This window comes from Acanthopagrus latus, chromosome 8 (genome assembly GCF_904848185.1).
Source record: "Acanthopagrus latus isolate v.2019 chromosome 8, fAcaLat1.1, whole genome shotgun sequence".
Classification (NCBI taxonomy): domain Eukaryota; kingdom Metazoa; phylum Chordata; class Actinopteri; order Spariformes; family Sparidae; genus Acanthopagrus; species Acanthopagrus latus.
Window position 1 is genome coordinate 9,673,898 of NC_051046.1, and position 24,371 is coordinate 9,698,268.

Sequence of the window (24,371 nt, forward strand, 5' to 3'; positions counted from 1 at the left end):
GTCTTAACTCAGTGGATTTTGGTGTGAGAGGGTCACCATCGGTGTGCTGGTTGGCATGTGAAAATCACCAGAGACTAACCACAATCGTCAGACGAGGAATGCTCCAATAAATCTTTGTGAGCGAAAAATCCTTACATACATCCTGAGTAAAGAAATCAAAACAACAACAACTTTATAACAGGCCACAGATATAGAGTTTAAATTATTTGTAAAAAGCTAGGTGCTGTAGTTTTTTTAGCAGACATTGCTGACACTAGAGGAAATCATTTGTATTTCATTCAGATACACATTAGTGCTTTGGTGACTATTTATTCAAATAAACAAGTGGTAATGTCAATAATTATAATGATGAAATGATTGAATAATAATGAAACATGTTCAAACTGATGCAACAGTTTGACCCGCTGATGTGTTTTTAATTTGACAACAACAGCGCCATGGTTTGTGTTCATGGTTTAGTTATTTCCTGTTTTATTTTGTAGTCATATCCTCATGTGTTGAGTTCCTGTCTTTGTCTTTTTACCTGCCATTTTTCCAGTTAAATCTGTGTTTAATTTCCTGTGTATTCAAACCTGTTTTTTCACCTCACCCTTCGTCAGAATGTCTGTTTTCAGTCTGCATCTTCTGCACTTCCAGTGCTCCTGTGCCTGTTCCCCGGTCCTCCTCTGTGTCCACAGGCATTGGCTGCACAAATTATACTTGTTTTTAGGATAAATTCATTATTGTATGTGTGCTTTTTGTAGGATCTGCTGACAATGACAAGACACAGACTACCTCCAGCCTTGTCCTTTGAATCAGCGCTGTCACACAGACAAGAAAGGGACCAACAGCTGAAGAAGCTTAAAGATGGGTTCACGCTGGGTAGGACACTGCTGCTGAAGGAGCTGTTGATGCACTGCAAGAGCTGAGATAATAGCGGTTTTATTGAGAGCACTCGTCAACAGTGGTATAACCTTGCCCGGGCCTGGTGAGCACTGGGCTGTAGTGTAAGCGATGGCGCTCTGCCAGGATCTGACCATTAAGGCTCATTAGTCCCTATTGATAGCCCCGATGATAGGCACTCTGAAAAGAGCCAGCCGAGGAAAAGGTCAACGTTTGGATCTTAATTTGACCTCACTAACCCGTCGCTGATTGGCAGCATCTGTCATCCTTAGATTTATTTTAACAGTGATTGAGTGCTGCGGAGGCCATACAGGCAATAACCCCTGCAGGCCGTCTCATAGCCCCTGTTCTTAAAGATTAAGTCTGCGCCTGACACCCGTTATGGCACAACTGTCTCCTGTGCCCATTTCATTTAGAGAGTGAATACAGTCAGACTGGTGCCGGGGCAATTTCTGTTCGTTCTCATATAAGTCTTCAAATGGAAGTCGCAGTTAAACACCCTAAACCAAGAATATAGCAGAGATCGCTGTTATTTGCAACAAGCCAACATTTTTGCTCTCTGGCGTTTTATTTTCAGTGAAACAGTTAAATGTAATCTCCACCACTGTCTGTCTTTTCAATAAAACTCTAACAAGAGTCTACAGCTGCACTTATTGGCACCTGGTTCACTCCTATGGTCACATTCCTGAGGTTTCTTCCATTTGTTTCCCCGTTAAAGGGGACATACACCCCAAAATCACTTATTAATCCACGTAGATTGTTTTTGTGTGAGTTGCCAAAGGAGAGCGGACGTAGAAATGTTTGCTCACGGATGAGAGGCTAGCTGACTAAACTAAGGACCCGTGTCCACACAGCATTTCTCTAGAGCAGGAAAGTGCTGGCAGCGCACTTGGGAACACGGGGCTGAGGCACTTGTGCAGTGAGAGAGAAAAAAAAACTGCATGTTGGTTTTTATATTAGCTAACACGATGTTAACAGAGGGTTGACTACTGTACGCAGCAAACAACAAGCTTACAACATGTAGGGTGATAAATATACCATTCACTGTTTGATTGATCTGTTCCCGCAAACTGGCTTTTCCATCTCAGTTACGATAATGATCATTTCCGTCCGATAAAGCTCAGTCCCGCTCCATCTAACTTATGGTTGGCTGCCTGAAAAATAGCGACAGCGATGACCCCATCACCTCAGAGAGAGACCTCAATCTCTGGAGCCAGTTTCACAGCAATTCATCCAGTAGTCTTCAGGATATTTCACTTTAAATCACAATTATCAGCCCCTGCTGTCAGAAGAAAATTCAGGGGATCTCCGACGTCAATGTGTATTATGAACGCCAGAGGAAGTGCGGAACTAGACAACATCAACCATTTCCAGTCGCTGCTTCAGCTAGCGAGCGGAGAGAAGACATGACAACGACTGGGTGTGTAGAGAGAGGAGAGGACGCTTCAAGGAAGAAGGGGCTGATTATGTAATGGAGGGACTTGTTTACGTGTCCCCTCTGAGTTCATGTTAGCTGAAGGAAGACACCCTGCCTCCGCGGCTCCTCTTGGGCTCTGCCACATTGCATTAATGTCTTTATTCATAGTGACTGGTAATTGGCCTACTTTGAGCCGAGCGCCCGTCTCGTATGTGGAAATGTACAGTAAGGGAAGGGGATGGAGACCGCCAAGTGGGGACGCAAACGCAGGTATAGGAGGGAAAAATATGAGCAACAAACTAGAGCTGCACCTTTGGAGACCTGCAGCAGGTCCAGATCATACGGCACTGACCGGTGCAACAGTGAAGTGTGTCTGTTTGGTGAGGCTATGTCAAAAGTTTTGCTTTAAAAAAATTTAGATTGTAATCACGAAAATGTTATTACTTTGTATGTATTTGAATTGTTTGGGATAAGCGGTAATGATGTGTGAGCTCATGATGGCTGGAGAGAAATAATTGAGGCCATAATTGATTCTAAACCCTGGGTGCAAGACAAAGCTAGCATTTAGCAGCTAAGGACCCAAATATTTCCCTCAGTAGTTCAGCGGAAAACTGCATTAACTACATTAATTGAATTTCAACATTTGATATCTTCAAAGGTAATATTTGGAATAGTTGATTTTTGGGTCTCATTCCAAATTCGTTAATTTATGAGTTTAATGCAGTTTAAGGATCTACAGTCTTGTTGATGTAGCTTGCTAAATTAGGACCAACTGTATTATTAGTCAGTCAACACACGTCTACCCAGACAGGCTACGACACACAGTGAAATTGTTTGGCTGCATGACGATAACATTTGCACACCATATCTGATGTAACTGTATACAGACCTATAAAGGCAGTGGAGATGTCTGTATCACTTAAATCTAGGAGGGGAAAAAATGACACACTGAAATAGTGTTTCTTGTTTTACTGACGAGGTTTTAGCCTGAAGCCTGAAGAACTAAACCCAAAAGTCACGCTCCAGCAAAGGGGATATTTTGCCTCCTTCCTCTCAGGCTATGTTCACATCCTGCCTCTCTTACCTGGATTGGCCAACATAAATATCGTAACCTCCCAACCTGCTATACCGTATCTATATTGTATCCACTGTATTGATTAGAGCTGGGAGGATGTATGACCTGCAAGGTTAGTTAAAGTTAAAATGTCCCTTGCAGGTTGGGTCAAAGGGTGATTTAACATGCTGGTTAAGCCTGTGGCTCTGAAGGTATGGAAGGTTAATACATAGCATCCAGATAATCGCATACCGCTGGCAGGTCAAGGTCGACCCTCTGAAAAACACTGAAGTTTTTTAATGATTTGGCGCCGCATTTGATTTATCTTTGCGACAGGAGTTCAAAGTGTGCAGAAGCGCCGAAGTATATCCTCCCTAATCTCGATAATTCTCAACCATATCAAGATTAAATTTTTCAAGGTGTGCGCACCTTCCAGAAAACACAGTTAAGCTGACTGTGACATGTGTGAAATTCAATTACAGACCTGCTGTGGATGCACTCTATGTAACCCAGGGAGACTGGAGGAAGCGGCAGCCAGGTGGCGACCCTGTAGGCAGCGGCGAGAACAAATCACAATGGCCTGGGCCGCTGCCAAGAGCTGGGACTCTGCCATCACACAGCCCACCAACACTCACAAGAGCAGCTCATGGTCACTCATCGCAGACACTCTCCACACGTCTCTCTCTCGCAGCACTCAGGTCAGTAGAAAGGGAATGCTATACACATTGTTGGCCACTTCGCTCTATAATTCATGCACTGCTCCTAAAATAGAGTACTCGAACAGTACGCACTGTTTCTTCGGCGGCTGCAAAAACAGAGTCATGCATGTGGAGTAAAACAACGGCATGTTTTCAAATAAAAAGAGAATAAAATTGGCATATGAGGCTGTTATTTATCATGTCTAGGATGTCATGTCTGGTGGCTCTGTGCATTGTGTCATCTCTTCACACAGCTAGCAATCACAACAAGATGCGATTGGCTCATGTGAAGGAAGAAATCTCTTACTCAGCCAGGCAGACATGAAATCTGCATGCGAGCAAGCTCAGACTTCCTACATGTGACCAAGACTAAGCGGCCCCTGGGGATCCTGGAACATCTCCGTGCCGTTACACAACGATGGGAGTGTCAGCGAACGACACATGGCAGCAGCCATCTCTGGAAACAATGTATTTGCCCTGGAAACCAAACACACATGATCTGAAGGTTGGATATTGTGCGCCACGGCCAGTAGTATCACTGGACTGCTCAAACAGAATGCAGCCAGTGTCTGGTGGGTCCAGTTCCTCCCACCCCCCAACTCATGAGCTGTGAATGGCAGGCCGACTAACCGGTCGTGACACGGGGAGAATCAGCCTGAGTTGAGAGGGAGCAGCCGTGGGAGCCATGCCTGCCTGCCACATTGGAGACATGTCAGCCTCCATTCCAGTTAAAGTCGTACCATGTGTTGTACTGTACTGCAACACAGCCGGGCCTGAAACACAGACAGGAGCAGAAAGTAAATACAACTCTGCAGTATGTTAATATAATCCCAAAGAACACATGCAGGTGTTTTTCTTCTAAATTCATCAAAATTAACAATATTGCATTCAATCATTCATTCAGTGGGACACTCAACGGGCCCTTCAGAGGCTCAAGTGCTCCTAAAAGTGGCCCTCCGGTTAGTTCAAGTGCCACTTTGATGCAGCTTGAGGTAAAAAAAAAAAAAAAAGGAACCCTAATGAGATACTAAACCTTTAGATCAGTTGTAAATTATTAAAAAATAACGTTTATGTGGCCTATATAAGATATGACCCTATATTTGTGACTTTATTTGCATTTGTAACTGCTCAATTGACGACTTATTTTTATAGTTTTAAAGTTCACCCGAAAATTGTCCACCAATCATTTCTGGAGCTGAGCAGTAAAACAGCACCGCAGCATTCTCCAACACAACTGAAGTACAGCAGGACTAAAATGTTATAAAACAAATTCACTTTATAGTCACCCAGTCAAGCTTGTGCACCCACTTTAGACAGGACTGAATTTATATTTTGGGTGAACTTTGAAAGTACTTTTCTTGTAAATGTTTCATAACTGATCTACTAAACATTAATACAAGATTTATTTACCATTAGCAACCATTTATCAAGTCATAAGTTATAAACCCTTTATAAAGAAAACTTATTAGAAGTGCTAACACTGACCTCTGCGTATGAAACTTCACCCGCGCTGCTTAGAGAGTCTGTGCACGCCACTGACCAGAAGTTTTCCCAGCATGCACTGGGCAGAAGGCATTGAAGCATCCCAGACAGGTCTCAATGGGAGTCCTGGCAAGAGACGAGATCTTATGCTTTATAATTCATTGCTCTAATAAGTTTTCTGTTGAACGACAGCACATATTGGGGAAACAATCCTGAACAGTTGGGAGGAAAATGTTGGTTGCCTTCTTTGAAGAGGTCGTGTGGGCTCTGACAACTCCGCTTTTTGTCCCAACGTTGCTGCACTGCAGATTTCCCTCCACATCTCTCTGTTTTTATTTAATCCCTCTCTCTGAAAATCCAGATTGTTGAACACAGCATCATGCTTTAAGGGGATTTCAGATGTCTGTTTGTATGTTTGCTTACTCACTTTCAATCAAATAGGCTGTGACTGCCACAACAGCCAACTTGTTTGTTGCTACATGACAATGAGCATGAGGGAGCCTGGATCAAATCCAGAAAGCTGCTTCTAAAAAAGGAAGGAGTAATTAGTAAATGTCATTGGAGAAGAGTATGGCGAATTAGAAGCCTGGTGGATCATGTAATTAGGACTGGAGCCTTTTCAGAGGCGGCTCAGAGAAAGACGGGGGACACCACGGCAGCATCCTCTGCTGAGGGCTGACAGCACAACCAGTTGTTACAGAAAACACCATTTGACACACACACACGCACACACACAGTCAGACAAGGCTGACAGTGATGCATGACGGTTGCACTTGTTTTTTCCCTTGTTTCACATATCGGACCAGATGTCTCGAATGTCACATGTGAAAAAGAACATGTGGGCTTTAACGTGTAGGCTGAGCTTTAAGGGAAGGTTTGGGATTTCTACATGTCAAAGAAAGAGGACAAATTGTATGTAATATTTTGACACATCACCATTTGCAGATGTGCTTTTTTTGGTTTTTACATGTGACCTTTTTATTATTTCTATGATGTTTCTTGCCTCTCAAGTGTGCTGCTTTTGTCAGTTTCTGTGTGGAGTTTGCGTGCATGGATTTCCTCCAGGCACTCTGGTTTCCCCCATCATCAAAAACATAAATTCTTCAAAGAGTGCTCATGACAAAGGCACGGGTCATGATCTGGAGTTGGTCAGCAGGCACTGTAGCTGCCCACTGCATCCACCAGCTTCCTTGTTTATGTTAATAGACACAGTGATGTACACACACATTTGTTTCTCAGTGTGAGGATTATCTTCAGACACATCACCTTTCCATGTGTCCAAAAAAAGCAGTATGGCCTGAAAAGTCCTCACATTGAGCACAAAGGCCGCCGGATACCCTCAGTGTTATCGCGTGTTTATGCAAATCTATTCAAAAACGTGGCAGCGTTTATCACTTAGCACATGTGGTTTCATCAGTTTATGTCAAAACAGGTGTTCACTGTCATTTCTCTGATCACCTGCATTATTTTAATATAATATACTTGGGTTCAAATCGAAGTAGAGAGTTATTAATTGAAGTAAAAAAGAAAAGAGAGGGAAAAAAGGAGGTCTTGTCGAGGAGGACGCTGCACAGACTTCAGGGATTTATGGCAGGATAGATGAGAGAGCGCAGATAACAACGGAGATGGAGCAATAAATAAATCTCCTCTCTGAGAAGTAGCCAGAGGACTGACAGCAGCAGATTAGAGCCTGTGCCTTTTAAACAAATTGGGTGCTCAAAGAAGCATATTGGCCGCGTGCTCGAGTGTGTTTTACAGTGCAGATCTGTAAGACGCACACACGCCCGACGGTCACCACATGACATCATGGTGCAGTTCAAACAGGCTCACGCTGCAAAAGACGGATACGGTGCCAGGATCAGCAGTTTGTAAGCGACGAGGGATGAGATTAACCTGCATGAAAAATAACAAAAAAACAGGTAACACTCAAAAATAAGACTGAAAAAACTCAAACTAAACACAGAAGACATTCGGGATGAGAAAAGTAAAATGTTTTTAACATAAATCATCAATATGAAAGACTTTGTTTTGAGGGAAAATATCAAATATTGTTCTAAACTGATGAAACAATAACCTCCTGAATAGTAACGATGTTTATTCACATCAAAAAGGTGAAGTTGTCATAATGTTTTTTATTGTGCCGGTCCTCTCAAAGAATCCAGAGTTTCACATTTGATTTAATTGAACTCCTTCAGTGTAATCTGTATATCTGATAGTAAAGACAACGTGATCAGTGTTTGACAAGTGATATCCTCCAGAGTCTACATCCTACCACAGCAGCAGTTCATCTTCTACTATCTACTTCCTGCAACTGATCTTAAACAGTCGGACCAAACGTTAAAATCTTTTTTCTTCAAAACAACAACTTCACGTTGCATCTTATCTAAGCGGACTATGCTGGTGGGTTTTTGCTGTTTGTTCTTTTTCACAACTTCCAGGCCACCGTAGACTCCAGATGTCACACCACACGAGGAAGAGCTCAACTAGAAACATAAACATGAAATATTACAACTGAACTGAACATATCATGGCAGAAATGTGAAGTGTTTGTGACTTTAGGTTGAGAAGATGCTTTGGTTGTTCGTGTATTTTGTTTCCTACAGTGGCTAATTTGTCTAGCCCCAAAGGATGCATTCACCCCCAAAATGAAAAATGTAGTCATGATCTAAAGTCCAGCTGAAGCAAGTCTGTCCCAGCATTCTCCTGATCAGCTGAGGTAGAGGGGGGCTTGTTTTGAAATATAGAAAAAAGCAGCCCTACCATTGTGATTAAAGTCTCCTGAGGCCCCGAGATCCCAAATTTATTTGACAAAACACCTTGGACACAAGGGTGTGTGCTAACACTTTTAGCTTAGCATCTACAGTGAAGACTTCAGCTTCAAAAGGGTTTGAATAATGCATTTTTAAAACAGTGTTGGGTCTCAGGGCTTCTGGAGATTTTGATTAGAGTTTGTTTTTAGTTTGTTTGTTTTTCACGTTGTAAAGTAGTCCCCAGTTGCACTTCTGTTGTTTCTGTGTGAAACTCCAGAAATGTTTTCGTGGACGACCACACTTCACCAGATTCTGGTCGTCACGATGGGAAATAACCAATGACTTTTTCATTTTTGGATGAACTTAACCTTTAACTCATATGACTTAAGCTGCTGGCAGGAATGTAAGAAGTGTTTGTGACTTGTTGTTGTGCAACACAAGTAAAAAATACTGTTTCCTGTCAACTGTTTGTTATATGGGGTGTTTTTTTTTAATTGTCTTTTGTTTTCTACACCGGGTCTTTGGTCCTTGTGTCCTCATCTTCACTCTCTGTGACCGTGAGATGCAGTAGAAAGTTTGAGAAGAGCTTTGTGAGATTTAAAGTTGCAGGCCATAAAAAAAAAAAAAAAGGGAAAAAAATTGTTGCACCAAATGCACAAAAAAAGAAAGAGAGAGAAGACTCCTCCTCCTCCTCCTCCTCCTCCTCCTCCCCCTTCGGGTCGTGGAGCCACTTTTTAGTCAACCACTTCGAAAAAAAAAATGTAAAGAACTCAGCTTCAAATCGACGGTGTTTGCCATGAAACGATGATGAAAAGGACAGAAACGTACCAAAGAAAAGAAGGTGAGCGCACATTTATCCAGCCTCCTGCTAAACGTCTCCTCCCTCCACTGAACATCTCTCATCTCCCTCTTTATTTTAAATGTGTTGTTCCTTCCGTCCTCGACAGGATCCGCTGCGGGCTCGGAGGGGAACCTCAACTTATGCGGCATCTTGTAGAAAACGTCCCTGTCCAAGGTCCTGAAATCTGCTTTCCCAAGCATGCGTCATGTGACTTCAGCCAGCACTGCCGAGCTCAGCAGCAAGCCTTCTGCTTTCTGGAGATTTCATGTGAGAAAAGGGACAAACCCAGAGAACCCCTTCCCCTTCTCATCTTGACTAGGTTTTTTTTTTTTTTTTTTTTTAATTTTAATTTTTTTTTTTAATCCGCTCCCATTTTTCTCCCCTTCTTCTTCTTTTTTTGTTTTCCTTTTTTTGTTCTTCCTGTGGTTTGTACTCGCTGGGATGATGTGGACCCTCACAGCGCTCGGAGTATGACAGAAGATTTTTAAGGATGCTGGACTTGTGCTGCTCGTTTGGCTCCTCTCTTTCTACTTAGGTGCCAACACGGTGGATGCGTCGGACCGGAGTGGACGAGCCTGCTTCCTGCCCAGCGGTCCGCATTCACAAAGTCAACATCTTTTCGTGTGTGTGTGTGTGCGCGCGCGCGTGTGTGGTGCCTTTATTTATTTATTTATTTATTTTCTTTTTGATTTGATTCTTCTCCGGAGCGACTTGCAGAAAAGATGTAACGACCGATCCGCCTTTTATTGGTCGCGCGTCTCAGGTCTCCTCCAGCAAAATGCAGAAGGGAATACGACTTAATGACGGTCATGTCACCTACCTGGGGCTTTTGGCGAAAAAGGATGGTACGAGGCGAGGGTGCTTGAGCAAAAAGAGCTCTGACAACACGAAATGGCACACGAAGTGGTTCGCTCTGCTGCAGAACATGCTCTTTTATTTCGAGAACGAGTCCAGCTCTCGACCCTCGGGATTATACCTGTTGGAGGGATGCATATGCGACAGGGCGCCTTCACCCAAACCCTCGCAGTCAGCCAAGGAGTGTTTGGAAAAGCAGGTATGGAGAAAGAGCGCACACGCACATTCACACACACAGGCTCTCTTCTCTCCTCACACACACACACACTGCTGCTTCAGTGTTTTTCGGGGCTTCATGTTGAAATATTGTCGAGGTGCATCATAAATGTCCCTTTCTCTTTGCGCCTTGTTTGAAATATTTCCTTCACGCATGTCTCCCCACCACCATCCCGCATGATGACCTCAAAATCCAGCGCAGCAGAGCAGCACGAGGTTCCACACTGCCGTATTGCTCTCGTTATGTAATCCATACATGGCATTAATGATGAGGTAACAATATTAACACCTAATGATGTTACAGCAGCCCTGGCAGCGGGGCTCTGCAGTGTTTTCTGCTTTAGGTTGCAGCAAAAAACCCCGAGCTTCACCCCCCCCCCCACCACCTCCCTCCCCTTTTTTGTCCCCCCCTCCTTATTGATGGGATAGTTGTCAGTGGCGCATGAGATGTAAATGGACTTCTCTTCTCATCAGGGGCGATGCATTTTGCATCCTGGTCCAGCTCACGTTTTTTGCTTTTGACTTTCAGTCATCATCTTTTGGACGTTTCAGGGCGGAGAGTGGTATACCTAACGCTCCTGCCAATAAAACATGCAAAACAGAGAGCGAGAGAGAGAGAGAGAGAGAGACAGTTGTTGCTTCAAGGTTTCCATCTTGTGGTGAGGTGACGACACTGCAGCTGGAGCACCGGAGAAACAGCAGGGTGCCGGTGATCAGTCAGCTCTGATCTAGATGACCTGGATGAGATGGTTCAACCCAACGTTTTTAGATGTTTCGTCGCATCGTTAAAGAAAGATTCTCGTGGAAGGTTTTCTCACAATCTTGTTCAAAAGATCTTCACTGATTGCTGCTTATAGCAGCAAAACATGGCAGCTGGGACTGGAAAGGTTAACAGGTCTGGTGTTGTGGTGAAAAAAGAAACAGCAGAGGAACGTAATGCCTCAACCGCCACCAGCTCTCCTTTTCCTCTTCCTCTTCTCCTCTTCCTCTTCTCCTATTCCTCTCCTCTCCTCTCCTCTCCTCTCCTCTCCTCTCCTCTCCTCGTTTCCGTTTCCGGTGAGCGTGAGTGAGCGTGAGTGGTTGGTTGGTGGTGGATGTGCGAGTGGCGCGGAGATTTGAATTGTTTTGCTGTCCCTGTTTATCAGTTTCTTCTGTATGTGCATGATCAGGTAAGCTTTTTGATACTTTACTGAGTGACCGACTAATCAGTAGTTTTTTGGTGGTTTCTGGGAGGGATGGCGTCCGCCGAGACGCCACCTCCGTCTATCCGGCAGGGAGTGCGGATAGTCCCGCCGGATAGCAGCGTTAGTGTGGAGGAGGTTCTGCTGGCTGCAGGTGAGCAGGTGGGACATGACAACCTCTGCTTTGCATCGCGGATGAACAAAGCGGTGGTTGTGTTCGTTAAAGACGAGCCACTTGTTCATCTGCTGGTGCAGAGCGGAGTGTTTGTCCGAGATTTGTTTGTGCAGGTGTCCCCGCTGTCCGCTCCCTCATCGCGGATCATCGTATCCGGTGTCCCGCCGTTCATTCCCAACGAGCTGTTGGAGAATGAGCTGCGGAGGTTTGGGAAGTTTGCCAGCGGCTTTAAAACAGTGAGTTTGGGGTGTAAGGACCCGAAACTGAAGCACGTTCAGTCTCTAAGACGACAGGTGTTTATGTTTTTGGATTCGCCAACACAAACACTGGAGGTGTCGTTCAGAGTAAAACACGGAGACGGCTCTTACATGGTGTACGCTAGCTCAGGACAGCTCAAGTGCTTTGAATGTGGAGATGTGGGTCATAAGCGCTACACCTGTCCGCACAAACAGCAGGCGGCAGCCCACAGCAGTGATGCGGTGGGGGGAGCGGATCGGGCGCCGGTCGCCGCCGCTGCTGCCGCCGCCGCGGCCCGTGCGGGCTCCGCTGCCGGCGGCGGTGACGGGCCCGCTGCCACTGCCGACGGCGGTGGTGGCGCCGGGCCCGCGGCCGGCGGCGGTGGCGGCGCCGGGCCCGCGGCCGGTGGCGGCGGCGGTGGCGGTGGCGGCGATGGGCCCGCGGCCGGTGGCGGTGCTACGATCGGCGCTGCGGACGGGGGCGCCGCGGTCCGACCCAGCGGACCTGAAGCCAGTGCCGATGACGTTGTTGTGGACGCGGCCGGCGCTGCCGGTGCGCTGTTGAAAGATAGCGTAGATAGAGAGGAAGAGAGTCAGCAGGATGATGTGGCTGCAGTAAACCTGAGCAGCTCTCAGTATGCAGCTGCTGAAGCTCAGGTAGGACAAAATGAGACAGCATCTACAAGTGTTGCAAATACACAAAACAGTGAGATCGCTGAAGAAGGACTGGGTGTGTTCAGCAGCCAGGTGTCAGGGGAGGCAGATGAAATGGAGTATGACTCTGAGTCAGACACCACTTCTGTAGGTGAAATAACCACCAGGGCCACAGATCTCTACTCGCTGGAAGAAATCAACCAGTTTTTGGACGAGACCTTTAAAAAATCTGTAAAAGTCAGTGACTACTTCAGTGACACTGACAAATTCATAAGATCTGTAGATATGCTAAAAAGATTAGTCGGTTTTGACCTTTTGGATGAGAAGAAGCGCTTTCGCCTCAAAAAACATCTGACAACCTTGAGAAAAGCAACAAAAGGTAAAACTGTCAGAAGAAGGACCAGAAAGTAAAACGCGATCATGCACCACATACAAGTCTTCTCCACCTACTGTACTCTGATAGTTTCTTTCTGTCTGTTTCTTCTCTCAAACTTCTTCATGGAGAGTCTCAAAATAGGGTCTCTGAACATCAATGGGGGGAGAGAAAGACAAAAGAGGGCCATGATAGCTGAAGTTTCCACTTTAAAAAACACAGATGTGCTGTTCCTGCAGGAGACGCATTCAAATCCAGCGGATGAAACAGACTGGAGATTATGGTGGCAGGGTCCATGTGTCCTCAGCCATGGCACTAACTTCAGTGCAGGAGTAGCTGTTTTGTTTAAGACAACAGCTAATGCAACTGTTTTGTCCTGCACTGAAGTGGTGAAGGGCCGACTGCTCATTGTACAGGCAGAAATACATAACAATGTGCTCTGCTTCGTCAATGTTTATGCTCCAAATCATGGAGCAGAAAGGGTAAGGTTCTTCAGCCTGATGGAAAATGAGCTGAGAAATTACCATCAGGACCAGCTCATCATCGGTGGAGATTTTAACTGCACATTAGATTTCACTTTAGACAGAACAAGTGAGGAACCTCACCCTCAGTCAGCCCAAAGTCTCAATAAAATCATCACACATCTGGATCTGCTAGATGCATGGAGGGTAAAACATTCACAGTCCAGACAATACACATGGGTGAGGGTCATTAACAGCAGGGTCAGTGCTGCACGATTGGACAGGATCTACATTTCCCCAAACCTAAGCTCCAGACTGATTCATTGCCACATAAATCCCGTTGGTTTTACTGACCACCATTTCATCAATTTAATTTTGAACATCTCGCCAGGTGAAAGGGTTAAGTCCTACTGGCTCTTCAACAACAAGCTCCTGCAGGACACTGCTTTTTGCCAGCACTTTAAATCTCTGTGGCAAAAGTGGAGGCTTAAAAAAGCTAACTTCAGTTCTCTGAAGCTGTGGTGGGAGGTAGGCAAGGCACAGATTCGTGTTTTTTGCCAGCAGTACACCTCCCATTCAACCGCTAAGATAAAATCAACAGTTCAGGAACTCGAAGCGAGCATAAAGAGCATGGAAGAGGAATTACATGGAGACCCAGATCCAACTAAAGGCCAATTGCTGAAGGAGAAGAGGTTGGCTCTGAGCTCTTTTCTGCAGGAGAGGGTGAAGGGGGCTCTGGTAAGGTCTCGTTTCCTCCAGCTGAAGGACATGGATGCCCCAACCTCGTTTTTCTTCAACCTGGAGAGGACGGTGGCACAGAGGAAGCACATGACCTGCCTTGAGCTGCCAGGAGGTAGAGTAACCACCTGCCCAAATGAAATGAGGAACCATGCAATGGATTTCTACACCAAACTTTTTGCAAAAGAGCAGTGCAGCATGGAAGGCCGTGAGGAGCTCCTGGAGGGGCTTCCACAGCTCAGCGAGGGGGAGAGAGCTGCTCTGGATTTTGAGCTGACTTTACAAGAACTGACGATTGCTGTCAATCAGTTGGCATCAGGGCGGGCACCGGGGATTGATGGCCTTTCCACTGACTTTTTTAAACACTTTTGGAGTATACTTGGACCTGATCTGCACAGTGTTCTGCTGGAGTGTTTTAGAACAGGATCTCTTCCTGTTTCGTGCCAGCGTGCAGTGCTTTCCTTGCTGCCAAAAAAAGGAGACCTGGCATTACTGAAAAACTGGAGGCCTGTGGCTCTCCTTTGTACAGACTACAAGGTGCTTTCCAGAGCCTTATCGAACAGACTTAAGGATATACTGGAAATAATTGTACATCCCGATCAGACGTACTGCATTCCTGATAGGACGATCATGGACAACATTTTCCTCATTCGTGATATTATTGATGTGTGTAAATGTGACAATGTCAGTGTTGGCATTGTCTCTCTAGATCAGGAGAAGGCTTTCGATAGGGTTGATCACTCTTATTTGTTTTCTGCACTTAAGGCCTTTGGTATCGGCGATGGGTTTTTGTCTTGGGTGAGTTTGTTGTACAGGGATGCACAGTGTATGGTGAAGGTGGGGGCAGGGTTGAGTCGGCCAATCCCTGTACAGCGTGGAATCAGACAGGGTTGTCCTATCTCGGGCCAACTGTACAGCTTGGCCATTGAACCCTTGCTGTGCAGGCTGAGGGATCGCCTCGGCGGTCTCTCATTGACCGGTTCCTTCAAACCTAATCGAGGTTTTCCGGCCCTTTCTGCCTATGCAGATGATGTTAACATCTTCATCTCCCACCAGGGGGATGTTCAGGGTTTGAAGGACGCCCTGTCCCTATATGAAAAGGCGTCTTCTGCACGGGTGAACTGGGAAAAAAGTGAAGCTTTATGGGTTGGACACTGTAATAAACAGGTAATGCCAGGTCTGCCTGGAGGACTCAAATGGGGTAAGGAGGGATTGAAGGTATTGGGAGTCTTTTTGGGCACAGAAGGCTTCCAGAAGAAGAATTGGGAGGGAGTGAAGGAGAGAGTGTGTGCTCGGTTGTCTAAATGGAAATGGTTGCTACCCCAAATGTCATATAGGGGAAGAGTTCTGGTAGCCAATAATTTGGTCGCCTCGACCCTCTGGCACAAACTGATAGCGTTGACACCACCGAGAGGCCTGATAGAGGACATTCAAAGAGCCATTCTGGACTTCTTTTGGTCCGGAAAACACTGGGTCCGTGCAGCTGGCCTGTATCTACCTGTGGCTGAAGGGGGACAGGGACTGATCAGCATCCAATCCAAGATCACCGCTTTTAGACTCAGAACAGCTCAAAAACTTCTCTATGACTGTGTCCCAAGCTGGTGCGACATGGCTCGCTGGCTGCTAAGAAGAGCCGGACGGCTGGAATACGACAAACACCTGTTCCTCCTACAACCTGAGAACATGGACCTAAACGGATTAACACCTTTCTATACCTCGGTTCTGGAGGCATGGCGGATACTCAGGAGCAAGCGTGACAGTGCAGAGACTCCAGGGCTGTGGCTGTTTGAGGAACCTCTGTTCTTCAACAGTTTAATCAACACGCGAACTCTGCAGTCTGCCAGCCTTCGAGCCAGTTTGAGAGGAGCCGGCTGCACCAAACTTGGCCAACTCATGAAGATGACGGCTACATCCCTGGATAACCTGAGGAACAAGAGTAACATCACATCTATCAGGCTGATCAAAAAAGTGGTGGAGGAAGTCTGTGCTGCCCTGCCTCAACATCTTAAAGAGACTGCTGAAGATCGCTCACTGTGTGATCAGTGGAGTGAAGAGTGCGAATACAGCTTCCCCTCTCTGTTTATCACCCCAGCGGTGGGGGAGTGGCAGGAGGGAGAAGGTCAGCTGCTGTCTTTTGAAACCCCACACCTGGACAAGTTTCAGGCGGTCGGAAAAAAAGCACTCTATCAGATAAGCGTCAAGACCCTAAACGTACAGTCTCTGGCAGGGATGGAGGAGTCGAGGTGGACTGAGTTTTTTGGCCCAGACGCTTCCCCGAAAGGCAGTTGGCGGTCCCTGTACAAGCTGCCCATTGAAAAACGGACAGCAGACCTCCAGTGGAGGATTGTACATGGGGCAATAGCTACGAACAGATACAGAGTGCATCTTGATCCTGAGCTCGGGGAGGGATGCATTTTTTGCTCACAGGCTGAGACCTTGGCACACTTGTTTGTTCAGTGTCCTCGTTTGGACTCGTTGTTTCATTTGCTAAAAACCTGGTTTCGGGGGTTTGGGGAGGCTTTTTCTTTTGAGTTGTTTATATTTGGTCCAAAATATTCTGTAAAGAAAAGGCCTGTCCATACTCTGCTAAACTTTATATCTGGCTCTGCAAAGCTGGCCATCTGGCTGACCCGGAAAAACCAGGTACAAGCGGTGGGCAGTGTAGAGCCGGTACCGGTTCTGAGAGGACTGCTGAAGGCCCGACTGCGGGTGGAACATGCCTACTACAAAATGATGGGCACTCTGCAGGTGTTCAAAAATATATGGGCTGTTGAGGAGGTTTTGTGCTCTGTGGGGGAAGATGGGGAGCTGGATGTACATGTCTGAAACTCCCTCTGTGTTGGTGGTGGTGATCGTGTTGTTGTTGTTGCTGTTGTTGTTGTTGTTGGTGATGTTGTTGTCACACTGAGGCAAGTGAAAGAGTGAACCTGTTTGACTCCTGAAGTGGCTCAATAAAGGGATTTTTAAAACCAAACCTCTCCTCTCCTCTCCTCTCCTCTCCCTCTCCTCCTCCCCTCCTCTCCCTCTCCTCCTCCCCTCCTCTCCCTCTCCTCCTCCCCTCCTCTCCTCTCCTCTCCTCTCCCTCTCCCTCTCCTCCTCCCCTCCTCTGCCACTCCACCTCCTCACCTCTCCCACTCCTCTCCTCTCCTCTCCCTCTCCTCCTCCTCTCCCTCTCCTCCTCCTCTCCCTCTCTTCCTCCTCTCCTCTCCTCTCCTCTCCTCTCCTCTCCTCTCCTCTCCTCTCCTCTCCTCTCCTCTCCCTCTCCTCCTCCCCTCCTCTCCCTCTCCTCCTCCTCTCCTCTCCTCTCCTCTCCTCTCCCTCTCCTCCTCCCCTCCTCTCCCTCTCCTCCTCCTCTCTTCTCCCTCTCCTCCTCCTCTCCTCTCCCTCTCCTCCTCCTCTCCTCTCCTCTCTCCAGGCTCGGTGCCTGACTCTGTAGGTAGGGCTGCAATCCAAAGTGAGGCCAGGCTCTTCCTGTGAACAGCTGCCTTTGTGCTGACGAAGCAGAATGCAACACAGTGGCTAATGTTGCGCTCCCACGGTTGCTAGAAAGGCAACCCAAAAAAACAATCAAATAAAAAAAACCTTCCTATTTTTGTCACCAGTGCTGCTTCCTCTGCATTGTGCTCCGAAACGTCAGCTCGTACAGATCTCTGCCATCTTGGTCTGTTTTCACGATTAGACTCGAGGCTAGAGATATTTGATTCTCTTTGATTTTGTTTTCTTTTTTTTGTGAATCCTGAGAGTGCAGAAGCTCAAATAATGAGTGGCTAATGTGACAGGCTGCTGTCAATGTAAACAAACAAACATCCTCAACAAGGACAAACAAACACAAGAAAACATCACCTCTACTTCCAATCCCCCCCTCCACCTCCACCTGGATTTATGGTTTTAAGCAATCCCCTCCGTAATCCCCACATTATATTTATCCTCAAATGCAGTTAGTGTGAAAATGATAATGCGTTTGAGCCCCCTGGGTTTCTATGGCAACCCTTATTTGCATCCTAAAGAATGATGCAGTTGGAGGAGGCGCGGTGTAACAACCGAGAGAGGGGAGAGAGGAGAGGAAGAAGAAGAAGAGGAAGAAGAAGAAGAAGAAGTCGCAACTCTCCTATTAATGCGAGCGCTATCTGGGCTAAATTTGTTCCTTGCAGTGCCTCGGAGGGGTCAGAGTCCATTTATAGACAACACGGCTCGCGCTCACACATGGGGAAACAGCAGCGCCACACAAGAATCTGCTGGAGTGTGGAGATGGTTGATTTGGTGCAGGCTGCACTCAGAAAATCAAAAGACCTGGATGATAAAATGTGATTGTCCTGCACTGTTTGGAGTCTTTATCTGCCCAAACTAAAGCGCCGCATTAAAATGAAAGTAGAGAGATTACCAACACAACAGTTCTCCTGGACATACGTCACTGTATAGATCTCGTTATGTGATTCTTTTACAGTATTGCTGCAGGAAAACAGAGCTGTTTATCAGCGAGAAGCAAGTGTTCAAGGCAGAAGAAGAATGTAGAAAGAACGATTAATCAAAAACATGTCTACATGACGGTGCCTCACATATTCAAAGCAAATAAAACTCATGTATCTATAAGATGGATCTGATCAGCGTCCTATCAAACTCATCTCCCCGTTCAGATCAGTAATGTTGTTTAAAGGTGCATGACTCAGCCGTAAACATAAAAGCAGGAAGCAGACGGCGTGCTCAACGTCGCCTCACACCAGACACTCGCCGACCGGCGCGCTCGCAGAGACCATGAGGGAAAACTACAACAACACGCATGCCTCGCCGCCAGAAATAGATTTTTCTTTGACGGTAGGATGAATACCTAATGAATGTGAAGATGGAAGAGCAGTCGGCCATGAATAATGATCAGCTCGCAGGTTGATAGGCGCCTGTTGAACATCTGCAGGCCAAAGATTAGAGACCGCTCTGCCTCAGCACGGAGAGAGAGAGGTGACATTTCACTTCTGGGAGTTGTGGTATCGCCTCATCGTGGCTCACTTTTCGGAAATCTTTGATGCGTTTATAGTAAGAAAGATGTGCAAATGTTCTCATTATACACATAATATATAAACCCACGAGTGCAAACTTATCATGTTTCTAATTGAAAGAGAATATGCCTTGATAAGAAGACATCATTTTGACTGTGTTGTGTATATTTTGGACACATTCTTGTGGGTTAAAACACTTGAGCCCACTTTGGACAGACATCTTCGTTTGATATAAAGGGGACATTTGCTCTTTTTGACTTCATCCACGTCACACTCAGTGGCCACTTTCGTTACAAAGATTATATTATTGCGCTTTTGTTCTTAGAAATTTGAGTTATTTAATTTTTTCTTTTTTGCAACACCGGCAACTCTTTATAACAACCATCATTAATTGAATAATACATCTATAGTGAATTAAAAGTTAGTTACAAGTTATTTTGCTGTTAACAAACAATGAAAGTCTTTATGAACCATTTATGAATCAACTGTTTATTGTTAAGTTGCGAGTGATGTTTATACACTTTGTAAATGATTAATAAATAGGGTGTAGTTAACCTATTAACATCCAAATGGCTGTTATAAAGTTGCAATTGACTTTACAAATGTTACATATAAATGGTTATAAGTTGTCTACATTGTTTGCATTTGTTTACACACCTCAGTTACGTTTTTCAATCGAGCCAAGTCAAAAAAAACAACAGTATTTTAGAACTGTGAATGGAGCACCAGGAAAAAAAAACAAAACTTTCTCACTTGCCCTTCGGGGCTTCCTTAGAAAACTGATACAGTGAAGTAAAGTGGAATGTTTTTAACACAGTTAAATACCTACAGTGGCTTTTACAATTTCAAGTAGTAAAATTTACCCCCAACAATGACCCACGATTAATCTACGATCCCCCAGTAAATGACGTATTAATAATAATAATAATAATAATAATAATAATGATAATAATATTTTCAGCTGAGCTACAGTTGCTAGGAAACAGTGCTTCCCTCACTGTGCTCCATCAGTTGCACTGGTGGGCGAGGAAGATGTGGCTTCCCCAGGCCCTGTGTGGTTTTAAATCACCCGCTTGATGTCTGCAGCAGCGAGGCAGCGGAACAAACACAAAGACAAAATCAGCGGAGAAGCTCCGGTTAAGCCACTATATAATAGATTTATCGAGGAGCCGCGCAATAACGAATGCTCCGTGTTCTGTGTGGAACATATAACATGTCAGTTTAATGATAGTCCTGTTGTTTTCTAACTGGAACCCCTCTTCCTCCTCCTCCTCCTCCTCCCCCTCCTCCCCCTCTTCTTCCTCCTCCACCTGTTTTGTTTCAGTACTATTTCACCGTCAGCTTCACCCACGAAAACCAAAAGGCGCTCGAGTTACGCACAGAGGATGTAAAGGACTGCGATGAATGGGTGGCTGCGATATCCCACGCCAGGTAAAGGCACACATGTCAGGGAAACGTGCAAGCGTGGCAGTTAGAAGTTTGAGTTAGTCAGTAGAGGAGTGAGACTGCTCAGCCTGGAGGGACGCGGTTTCATAAGTGGGGTCAAAACATGAGGAACGACATGAAAAATGCTTTGTTCACAAGAAAAACCTGACTGCTTTGATGTGAGATGCAACTACACACACAGTGATGTGAAATTCATTATGCAAGCTACAAAAGAAAACCGTGTGTGTGTGTGTGTGTGTGTGTGTGTGTGTGTGTGTGTGTGTGTGTGTGTGTTACAGTTACAGAAACTTGGCCAACGAGCATGAGACTCTCATGCAGAAGTATCTTCATCTGCTTCAGATTGTGGAGACGGAGAAAACAGTTGCTAAGCAACTTCGACAACAGATAGAAGACGGGGAAATAGAGATTGAAAGGCTTAAGTCGGAGGTAATATTCACCGTGATGTCTTTACACTGAGGGGAAGGGATGTAAACAAATATAAATACATTATTCGGATATGAGCAGATAATGCGCTCTGAGCAGATACGAGCAGCATCTGGATTTTGCAGTAATATTTGCCCCTCCTGCCTCTCGCCAAATGACACAGTTTGTATCAAATGTTCCTCCTCAGTCTGGTCTAAACACAGCTTGCAACATACAACTGAATTCATTTATAACAGCGATGGTAAGATCTACAATGACCTTTGAGGAGAAATGTCTATGAATATGTTTAGAAATGCTAAAAAAAAAGAAAAGAAAAAGGTGCTCCTTGTGACTTCAGATTTTGGCTGATAATCATTTTGTTCTGACGTTTTCCTCAAAATCGGACTGACTGTTGAACCCAAATAGGCTCAAAACAAACAGAAAGAGAGTCTCAACGACATTCCTCAAGGTTCATGATCAATGACTTTCTGCAGTCATCTTCAGATTTGTTGTGCAGTTCAGGATCAATTTTAAGCGATGTTCCTCTTGACCTCATGATCTGAAGCCAGTAAATGGATAAACTGAGGCTGTATTTTAACAGAGAAAACTTCCAGGATGTACTGTAGGTCCAAATGAGGGCTGTCACGATATAACAATATAGACGATATTTGAAAGTTTGATATTGTAAAATCTACAATGTAATCTGGACAAAACACATGATGATGAGTAAATAACCCAGCATCTTAAATTATTTCTGTTCCTTTCCATTTTCGCTTTGTCATCATAGCAAGTGTTAATGGGTCTTAGCACTGACTGCTCACTAGAAGAAGAAGAAAAAGAAAATTGTGCAGTAACTTGCTGGCTACTATGTTGTTAAATTCTGATTTTGTGACATCCCCTTGTCCAAACCTACATACTTTTGTTAAATAAACAGAGAGAGCAGCAGTACTCAGCGGTGTCTGTTTGGGCTTCTTTGGCTGCACTGGGTGTCCTGATGGCAGACCGTATCTGTGTCCTCAGCACCAAAGCGAGTGCCGTTAAAATATCCAGGATTTTGTCCTCTCTGTATGAATCACAATAGCCGCGGATTACAGGATTTTCCATCTATAGACAAATGTGTGGCGGCCACACACAATATCAGTCAGACCTGCTGTAAATAGACTTCCTGAACTGGCACCATAACACAGCACCGCTTCTTCTTCTCGCGTCGCTCTCTCTCTCTCTCTCAATCCTTTCCAGAATTTGCCTGCGTCCGATCGTCACCTCGTCCTGCCAGCGCAACAAATAGCAGCTGAACCAGTGGGAGAGAGATGGATTATGTTGACTATTGTTATGTCTGTCTCATATGTGCACGGAGTAGCGTGAGAGGACCGAGATGGAAGAGAGAGAGAGAGACGCGCTCAGGCCGACCACTCTGCATCTCCTCGCTCAGAAACAATGCCTCCGACAGGGCCGCGTTCCTGGCTGTATTCTTCAGATCAAATAGTCATTTTACTTTAATGTGCAAATGTGATGCTCGAAATCAAATTATGTGCTGAATATGCATGAACACAGCTTTATATTGCACCTCATCTACGAAACGCAACGACAATTAACTCACTCGCCATCTGCGAAGTAAATGGAGACACTTTGCTTCAGTGGCGGTTCTAGACCAGTTTTAATAGGGGGGCCAGGTTGGGGCCGGCTTTTTTGTTAGGGGGGAAAAAAAGACAAATGCCTCATTCAGACGAGGGATAAATGGGACTTAAAACAGTGTTTACAATTTCAACAATCTTGATTGGTTGGTAAACTGCTGAGACACTTTATTTCTGCCATTCTCTTCAGTACAAAATGAATGTGTCATTGTATTACTGATGCAGACTCCCTGTCGAGAGGAGCCACAGGGGGGTCCGGACTGGAAGTTACGGGGGCACTGGCCCCTGTTGACCCCCCTTAGAACCGCCCCTGCTTTGTTTCAGACAGTTCAAGGCAGCTTCGGTCTGTCTGGTTTTTTTCAGCTGTTCATGCCGACTTGCAGGACAGTTTGGTGCATATTGCTTTTAAATGACCGAAGTTAAGTACATATTGACGCAGAGACACCAGCCAAGTGAAGACAGATAGTTTAGTCAGGCTAATGTCTCAGTGTTGACAGTGCTGACAGGTCCCGTCCTGTTGACTCAGTCACTGTTTTCACATGCCGGTGCAGTAAGTGAGAAGAAGAAAAGTGTGTGAGAGGGAATGATCGGTCTTTCCTCTGGCTGCTTTCCCCCCCGGCAGATCGCTGGGCTGCTCAAAGACAACGAGAAGATCAGCGCCAGCCCCGCAGCTGCCCCGTCCGATGACGACTCAGAGATCAAGAAAATCAAAAAAGTAAAGTTTTGAACCTGCTGCAACATATTCAGAGTATCTCAACATGACGAGAACTTGACCAGAGCCTTTGAATTCCCAGGTCCAGAGCTTCCTGCGAGGCTGGATCTGCAGGAGGAAGTGGAAGACAATCATCCAGGATTATATCCGCTCGCCGCACGCAGAGAGCATGAGGAAGAGGAACCAGGTGGTGTTCAGCATGTTGGACTCGGAGGCCGAGTACGTCCAGCAGCTTCACATCCTGGTGAACAACTTCCTGAGGCCGCTGCGCATGGCGGCCAGCTCCAAGAAACCGCCCATCACCCACGACGATGTCAGCAGCATATTCCTCAACAGGTTGGATTCTTTCATAATCAATCTTAAAGGTTTGAGCAATCTGTAAGATATGACCAGAATAGTATCGTAGTAGTAGATATGGAGAGGCCAGAAAAGAGTACCAGCAGCTTGTGCCAGTACGTAAGAAAAAGTTCCAAAGAGTAAAAGTACTGCGTGCCAGCAGGCCATACCGGCAATGCATAGCAGTTTGTAGTGGATAACAATGGTACGTAGAAAATGAATCAAATCCTAAAGATCTTGGTCACCTTCCTGACCTTTTCACAAGAACAATAGCTGACAATAAAAAACCCTAAACCTCAATATCTAGCAACCAATAACGTGCTGAATACACGGACGCTCCTGAGAACATGCTTCTGTATTTCCACCTCGATAAAAACAGAACTTCTATGAAGAAAGATTAAGAATGAATAATATTATTTCTCACGATGTAAACTGAAAGGACACATGTGTGCTACCTATTGTATCATCCAGACATTAAGCACTCTCAGATGTGAGGTCTCAAGGTTCCAGCTTTAGAAAAATCTTTTCCCAGACACACACTGACACCCACACATTCGTCCATGCAGGTTGCTCTTATAGACAGGGCTTTGATTTACTACTTACTTACATTTGTAATGATATTTTTCTTTCCTTTTTTGCAGTGAAACCATCATGTTTCTACATCAGATATTCTATCAGGGGCTAAAAGCTAGAATAGCGAGCTGGCCAACGTTAGTACTTGGTAAGAAACATCTCCTCTACCTCCTTCGTTTCCTTTTCATGATTTTTTTTTTTTTTTTTTGGACTGTTGTGTATCTCACGATGAATTACTCCACACCCCTCAGTACCGCTTGTGTC

At 45.4% G+C, this 24,371-nt stretch overlaps 1 protein-coding gene and 1 long non-coding RNA gene across 2 annotated transcripts in view; both read left to right on the forward strand.

The window, feature by feature from the left end:
- The first annotated feature begins 770 nt into the window (after nt 1–770).
- Nucleotides 771–4,229, forward strand: LOC119024939. Its single transcript, XR_005076651.1, has 2 exons — nt 771–861; nt 3,836–4,229. It is a non-coding gene; the product is annotated as an uncharacterized LOC119024939 (long non-coding RNA).
- Nucleotides 4,230–9,501: 5,272 nt separating this feature from the next.
- rasgrf1 (Ras protein specific guanine nucleotide releasing factor 1) overlaps nt 9,502–24,371 on the forward strand; it is a 30,082-nt gene continuing 15,212 nt past the window's right edge. Inside the window, exons 1-6 of the mRNA XM_037107713.1 lie at nt 9,502–10,178; nt 20,329–20,435; nt 20,729–20,876; nt 23,109–23,201; nt 23,281–23,534; nt 24,176–24,255. Coding sequence (XP_036963608.1) covers nt 9,903–10,178; nt 20,329–20,435; nt 20,729–20,876; nt 23,109–23,201; nt 23,281–23,534; nt 24,176–24,255 — 958 coding nt within the window. The 5' untranslated portion in view covers nt 9,502–9,902. The remainder of the gene's footprint in view (nt 10,179–20,328; nt 20,436–20,728; nt 20,877–23,108; nt 23,202–23,280; nt 23,535–24,175; nt 24,256–24,371) is intronic.